Source organism: Theropithecus gelada, chromosome 16 (assembly GCF_003255815.1).
Source record: "Theropithecus gelada isolate Dixy chromosome 16, Tgel_1.0, whole genome shotgun sequence".
Lineage (NCBI taxonomy): Eukaryota > Metazoa > Chordata > Mammalia > Primates > Cercopithecidae > Theropithecus > Theropithecus gelada.
In genome coordinates this window covers 30,409,420-30,417,273 of record NC_037684.1, presented here as the reverse complement: position 1 = coordinate 30,417,273, position 7,854 = coordinate 30,409,420, and the positions used below count along the sequence as shown (strand labels likewise).

Sequence of the window (7,854 nt, the reverse complement as noted above, 5' to 3'; positions counted from 1 at the left end):
TATGTTATCAGGGAGGAAGTTAATGGCATGGGATAGCGCAGTTACAAGAGAATATAGGTGGAGATGAGGGATATCTGTCCTGTGGTGTAGATAAACAGTCTAATCAATACACACACACTCTACAGATTAAATACAGCAATTTCCACATTGGGCTGTGTCTACCAGAGGGCAATAGGAGGTTCTCAATTCCCAGCACCAGTGACCCTATGAATTGCCCTGTAGGTGCCTCTGTCCCTCGTTGGATATGAGGTGGTATGAATGGTCTGAATCTGTAGACGTTAGACGGGTTTCAGGTATCTGGAGAACCATGTGAGTGAAAGCTTGTGCTGTTTCTGGGGCTAGAATCTAGTCTCCTTCAAACACTCAGAAGGATCTGTGACTCCCTTCAAAGGTTAAGAGTCATTGATTTTTCTCACTACAAATTAATAAGAATAGCTATCCTTGGGGAGAAGGAATGATGGGGGTAGGGAAAGATTTTCATTTAAAATTTTTTACCTTTCTGAACGGTCTGCATTTTCTAAACAGGAACATGTATTAGTTTCATTGAAAAAAAAATGTCAGGGGTTATCTGAGCAGTGAGATAATGGGTCCTTTATAGATTTTTGTCTTTATACCGGTTCGTAGTAAACAAACACAAATATTAATAACATATTTTTAAAGACCCTAAAAAAATAAAAATTAAAAACCCTGATAGTATCAGCACATACACAGAAATCACTCCATTATGCAAAGTTCATCCTCTATTATGAAAGGCAAAATGTCTACATTTCCTATGAACCACTGGCTTCAATTCAGCAAAAGTTGCATACCAAGTAGGCAAGGTGGAAACGAAAAAGGCGGAACATTTCATGTATTTCAATTCAGACGCATAAAAATGTCAAGCCCTACACGTATCAACTTTCGTATACACCGTCTTCTGCATTCGTCTGTACCGGCCAATGGGCTAGCTGGTCGGAGTTTGATGCTTGAAGTGATGGAACGGAGGACGGGGTTAAATCTACTATTTCTCCCCACGCACTCTAGTATTTACTCTATTTCCACGTCATGTTTCCGGGTGTGTGTGTCCCTGCTCACGCAGAAACTGAAGTTCAAAGCAGGCGGAGTCACTCATGTTCTTTTTGTTGTCCCCAGAACCCAATTCAGGTGTTGGGTCCCCAGAGGATCTGGAGATACCTGGGGACTGTCTAACTGGCTGATTCCCACGTGGTAAGAGGCTCTCAATCTCGCCACCACGTGGTGCCAAGGGCCGGGAAAAGGGAGAGCGGACAGGAGGGAGCTGTATCAGGGGCATTTAAAGTGCCTTGACGTCACGCACTGCCAGGAACTCAGCTGAGTTTTCAGCAGGACATTCCGGTCATCTTCCCTCCCTCCCCCCGGGCTTCTGTGCCCAAGTCCTCGGCTCTTCCCTTGCTGTGGCGGAGGGAGGAGCACCGAACTGTCGGAACAGCCAGCACAGGGGCGTATCAGTCTCCTCTTGGCTCCGCCCTTTCTCCTAGCTTCTCTCTTCATTGGTCAGTGGGCGGGGCTTTGTCGGTACCGCACACGCACTGGGACCTCTGGGTGGCCGAGCGAAATGGCCGTTCATGAATTATGCATGACGGCGTGCCTCGGCCAGGCTGGGGCTGGGCGGGGATTGGCTGAAGGGGCTGTAATTCAGCGGTTTCCGGAGCTGCGGCGGCGTAGACCGGGAGGGGGAGCCGGGGGTTCCGACGTAGCAGCGGAGGGAACAAGCCCCAACCGGATCCTGGACAGGCACCCCGGCTCGGCGCTGTCTCTCCCCCTCGGCTCGGATAAGCCCTCCGGCCTGAGGGAGCCCCGTCGCCCGCCCCCGGCGCACGCGCAGCCCCGGCCTCTCGGCCTCTGCTGGAGAAACAGGTGAAGGGGGTGCAGGGTGGGGCCGTCGGGGAGGCCTGGGGACCTGGGGGCGCCGCCGCGATTGGGGGCCTCTGGGACCTTGGGGATTTTGTGATGGACGCTGCAGTGGGGCGGGGGGAGAGATGAGGAGACGCGGAGGGTCGCCCTGAGGGAAGACTCTTCGGGATGACAGGAGCGGGCCTCGGAAGGGACTCGGGGCGCTGGAGGGAAGTTTCGTTCTTCGGAGAAACAGTGAGAACGCGCCCGAGGGGGCACCGTGGGGCGAGGGCGCACTCGGCTGCGGCGGCAGGAGTGAGGGACAGTCCCCCGATTTCCTGCTCCCTGGGGCCCTGGGGACGTTCCGGCCGCCGGAGCGACTGTCACGCCGGCGGGGATCACCGGCACGGGTGGGGGTCGGAAAGCGCCTCCTCCCCGCCTGGCCGGCGGCTCCCTCTGAGCCACTTCCTCCGCTTGCCCTGTTCCCGCTCCTTCAGGAGCCAGCTGTGCCCTTCTGGAGGCAGGAATAGGTGTGTCTGTCCCCTGCAGCCTCACGGGCTGGCTGGTCGCGGGTAGGCTTTATTGCATAAGAATCAAGTTTCCTGTAGGGAAATTGACAGACCGGTACTCTTTCTAAATTCCCTCCCATCTTTTTCTAGGTTAAACTATGCTCCCCTCACGCCCCCGCCATGTAAAAAAGAGGGGAAAAAAAGACAAAATCCCCGTCAACCCGTCAAGCCAGCTCTAGAGACAGAAATAAATCTCTTGGCAATGTTCTTTTCCAAATACCTGGTAAAGTCGGCCAGAAGATAAATAATTGAGCCATTGCGTTTACTGGATTGTGGTGTTGCTTAATTGCATAGGACGGAATGAACCAATCGAGAGTGGGAGTTCTGTGTCTCAGAGCCAAGATCTTGGGTAAATGCAGAGGAGAGGGAAACAAAGACAGGCTGGCCTTGACAAAACCATGTGTGCTAAGTTTACCTGCATTTAGGGGGGTGTGGTTGCACTGAAGTTAACAAGATTCAAACCGTCGCCCAAGTTGGTATTTCCATGTTTGATACACATCACTCTGTGCCATATCAGGTCGTTGTAAGTGTGGTGACAAAATCAGTGGTTAGTCATTGTTTTTTGTTAAAAATGTGTATAGTGTGTACCTGCTGGTCTTACTGTATGTGCAACTAAAGGTTTACGTAGTCTGTGCATGGGTTGTAAATTTTTGGCTGGCTGTGCTGATAAAGCATTGGGCTTGAATAAAGCAAAGCAGAAAATCATCTCAATCTTTTATATGTGGATTTAGACTGTGTTATGACTTGATTCAGCCAGTTTTCTATTTTATTTTATATTAAATATGTCTGTGTTCTCTGAGTCAGCACATTTATTTCCTTATTACATGTTCCAGACGGGAGTGCTAGCCCAGTTTTTGTTCAGTTTGCACATTGGGATGGGGAAACAAGTCTGGAATTTAAAAAAAAAATGTTTTAGAGGTTGGAGCCTTGATTTTAGTCTCTGTATTAGCACATCCATCACAAAGAACCATTAGTAAATTCATGAATCTTTTGTTTTTTATGTAGTTCATTTGGGAAGAATAATCACTTAAAAATATCCACAGTGCCAGGCATGGTGGTGCACATCTCTGATCCCAGTTACTTGAAAGCTGAGGCCGGAGGATTCCTTGAGTCCAGGAGTTGAGTCTGGTCTGGGCAACATGGTGAGAGGCCAGGAATTGGGTCTAGAGTCTAGTCTAGGCAACATAATGAGAACCCGTCTCTAAGAAAGAAAGGAAAGGAAAGGAGGAAGAAAGGAAAGAAAAAGAAATACCCACAGCACAGTTATGAATTGACCCACAAAGGACTTGTGAGGTAGGTAGTTCACATAACAATTACTCTAATATTGTAGATAAGAAAATTGAGGCCAAAGGATCGAGACACTTGCCCAAGGCGGCAGAGTGCCATAGTGGTGGAATTTGTGCCGCCTTCTGTATATTTTGTGAAAAGTATCAGTGAAATTCTTTTTTTTTTTTTTTTTTTTGAGACAGTCTTGCTCTGTCGCCCAGGCTGGAGTGCAGTGGCGCAATCTTGGCTCACTGTAACCTCTGCCTCCTGGGTTCAAGTGATTCTCCTGCCTCAGCCTCCCAAGTAGCTGGGACTACAGGTGCGCACCACCACGCCCGGCTAATTTTTGTATTTTTAGTAGAGACCAGGGTTTTACCATATTGGCTAGGCTGGTCTTAAACTCCTGACCTCGTGAGCCGCCCGCCTCTGTCTCCCGAAGTGCTAGGATTACAGGTGTGAGCCACCGNGTGCGCACCACCACGCCCGGCTAATTTTTGTATTTTTAGTAGAGACCAGGGTTTTACCATATTGGCTAGGCTGGTCTTAAACTCCTGACCTCGTGAGCCGCCCGCCTCTGTCTCCCGAAGTGCTAGGATTACAGGTGTGAGCCACCGCACCCAGTATCAGTGAAATTCTAACATATATCTGAACAGTAAAATACCACCAACAGGCCGAAAGACTTTATGGGAGGTAAATATTCAATAAACAGGTGAAAAAAGAAATACAAATGGAGCTTGCTTAGATTATTTTTCTACCTAATTGCTATGTCTAACTTGAGAAGTGAGGAACTGTTTTTGGTCAGCATAATTTACCATCAGAATTCAGCTATTTACTAATGAAAAGAAATACTAATCGCGGTTTATTTTAGATTAAGGACAGTCATGACCTAAATGTCATTTAAACCAGAGTGCATTGTGGCTTGATCAGTGGTCATTTCTGTCTCTAGAAAGTTGCTTTAACCACCCTGCCTCTACGTGTCTCTTGACATTCAGATGTGAGATGGCGTAGAGGTGGTGACCAACTTTTCAGACACCTTTTTAGCTTATGGTTTTCTTAGGTGATGTGCAAATCAATAAATATATACTTTTTTTTTTTTTTTTGAGTTGGAGTTGCACTCTGTCACCCAGGCTGGAGTGCAGTGGTGTGATCTTGGCTCGCTGTAACCTCCTTCTCCCAGGTTCAAGTGATTCTTGCACCTCAGCCTCCTGAATAGCTGGGATTACAGGTGCCCGCCACTACGCCCAGCTAGCTTACTTTTTGTATTTTTAATAGAGGTGGGGTTTCACTATGTTGACTAGGCTGGTCTCAAACTTCCGACCTCAAGAGATCTGCCCACCTCAGCCTCCCAAAGTGCTGGGATTACAGGCATGAGCCACCTTGCCTGGCCAACAAATATATACCTTTTGCAATGTTGTCAGAGTTGCTATGAAGAATAAGTTGTATCTTGTTCACAGAAATTTCAATCTACTCGGGGAGTTGATAAATGTTTTAACCATCCAGTGTAGCATCTTGTAAGCAAAGAGATGGTGAGACTTTACTCTTGCGCTAACAAGGTAGCTGTTCTACATAAAAGAATATACAGTACAGATGTAGAACATTTCTGTTATCATAGCATGTTCTATTGGACAGTGCTACTGCTGAATGCTGCAGGTCTTCAGAGAAAGGAGAGGTTATGAGGCCTGGAGTTGTCTAGAAAGTCTTTTTGCCAAAGGAGTGATTTCAACTGGGTCCCAAATAATGGGTGGAATTTGATAGGTGTAAATAATTTGTGGTGGTTTATGCCTGTAATCCCAGCACTTTGGGAGGCTGAGGCAGGAGGATTGCTTGAGCCCAGGAGTTTGAGACCAGCTTGGGCAACATGGTGAAACCTCCTCTCCACTAAAAATTAAAAAAATAAGCCAGGCCTGGTGGCATGGGCCTGTGGTCCCAGCTACTGGTGAGACTAAGGTGGGAGGATCACCCGAGCCCGGGGGGTTGAGGCTGCAGTGAGCTGTGATCCCACTGCCACACTCTAGCCTGGGCTACAGAGTAAGACCCTAGCTCCAAAAAAAAAAAAAAAAAAAAAAAAAAAAAAAGATTCCTGGTAGCCCAGTAGACTAGGAGGGTAAGTAGGGGAGAAGTGATTACTTATAAAAGACATTGAATACAAGACCAAGGAATTTCAGTTCTGTTCTTTTGTAGGGGAAGCTTTTAAAACTTTGGAGGCAAAGCACTGATCTTTAATCATAGAGTGCCTACTATGTGTCAGGCACAGACCTGATTGCCTGATGCTAGTTAATTTGTACAAAGTAAATCAGTGCATATGCCCTCTGCCCTAGGGAAGTTATTAACTGGAGTCCGACATTGTACAAAGGTAAGTGTCCTGATTAATTTGATTTGGTACTTTGGGTGAAAAAAGCATAGTGTGCTTAAGTGCAGAAGTGTTTTTTGAGGATTTTTGATTGTAGCTGGGATTACAGGCCCACGCCACCAGGCCTGGCTTAGTTTTTAAATTTTTAGTGGAGAGGGGGTTTCACCATGTTGCCCAAGCTGGTCTCAAACTCCTGAACTCAAGCAATCCTCAGCCTCCCAAAGTGCTGGGATTACAGGCATAAGCCACTCATATTTTATGTATTTTGCATTTAAAAATTTCACCATAACTTTTGGGTCATTTATAAAAACCACTGAAGGCCGGGCGCGGTGGCTCAAGCCTGTAATCCCAGCACTTTGGGAGGCCGAGACGGGCGGATCACAAGGTCAGGAGATCGAGACCATCCTGGCTAACACGGTGAAACCCCGTCTCTACTAAAAAATACAAAAAACTAGCCGGGCGCAGTGGCGGGCGCCTGTAGTCCCAGCTACTCGGAGGCTGAGGCAGGAGAATGGCGTGAACCCGGGAGGCGGAGCTTGCAGTGAGCTGAGATCCGGCCACTGCACTCCAGCCTGGGCGGCAGAGCGAGACTCCATCTCAAAAAAATAAATAAAGGTGTCTTATAGGTAGGTCAGAGCAGGGAAGTTTGTAGAAATAAGCTTGGTGCTTTATGGGAATGATAAACATTTCTTGAGTGTGTGTTTTCCCAGAGTTTTTCATTGAAGCTTATCCCATTAACAGGTCTTGATTTAGCCCAGTCACTGGTATAAGATGGCCTTTGGAGAAAGGCACCTGGTTTCAGTTTACACAGTAGAAGGAATCCACCAGCCTTGGAAGATGTGCCAACCTGCTGACTTTCTTATTAACCTCAGACTCTCCAGGAAGTATTCACACTGACTTAGAAATTCCTTCAAATCAGATTTGGACAGATTTGATGATATCTAGGGAAATATTTAAGCAAAAACCTTTGGCCAATTCTTTTTTCTTGCCTTTTGGAGAAACCAGGTTTTGTGTTTCCTCCCCTTTTCCCTTCTGCTTCCCTCGCCTTCACCTCTCCAAGACCTCCTTCCTTCCAAAGCTCTTGTCAGTGGTGGGCTTATCTGTGACACCTTATCTGATGGTGTTCTTTGGGAGTTCACCCCCAACTCATCTCTTCCTGTCTGTATCACTTGTGGCATCCTTGACACTGCCTAGTGTCATCCTGCACATGTCTTATCTCCACTGTGGGTTGGTCATCCCCTTGAGAATTGATTCACAGGCTTGGGTGGATCTATTACAGGTGTAGAAAAGCAAGCTAATGTTTGCTTCAAGTGTTTACCTAATGTTAACTTTTTTCTAAATTTTATTTAACTTCTCCTCCTCCTTTGCTGTTGGCTAGGGTCAATCCATTTCAGAGGAAAAAAAAATTAATCAAATGCTTTTTTTCTGTTTAGCTTCAAAACCTTGGAATTAATCCAGCCAACATTGGGTTCAGCACACTGACCATGGAATCTGACAAGTTCATATGTATCCGAGAGAAAGCTGGTGAGCAGGCACAGGTCACGATCATTGACATGAGTGACCCAATGGCTCCGATCCGACGGCCTATCTCTGCAGAGAGTGCCATCATGAATCCGGCCTCTAAGGTGATAGCTCTGAAAGGTAAACCTGATGGGATTGTTAGAAAGGAATCTTATCTCACTTTTACTGCTGTGTTACCTTAAATATTGAACAAGTGTCACTAAGCTCATGGCAAAGTGTCATCAATAGTATTCAACTTAATTCCAAAAGTTTTAGCAAAAGTTATATTTAGTGTGCCCTACTAAGAGGCCCCTGAGC

The 7,854-nt window shown here is 46.8% G+C and overlaps 1 protein-coding gene across 5 annotated transcripts in view; it reads left to right on the top strand.

The window, feature by feature from the left end:
• Positions 1-1,585: 1,585 nt before the first annotated feature.
• The window catches only part of STAT3 (signal transducer and activator of transcription 3), an 85,422-nt gene continuing 79,153 nt past the window's right edge, over positions 1,586-7,854 (top strand). For 2 of the 5 annotated variants that reach the window (XM_025361128.1, XM_025361126.1), the window contains exon 1: positions 1,586-1,875. Coding sequence is in view for 2 of the 5 variants with exons in the window: in XM_025361125.1 (XP_025216910.1) it covers positions 1,595-1,875 (281 nt within the window). In the remaining 3 variants the exon portion in view is untranslated. The remainder of the gene's footprint in view (positions 1,876-7,854) is intronic. The other 3 variants (XM_025361125.1, XM_025361124.1, XM_025361129.1) reach the window with 3 other exon arrangements.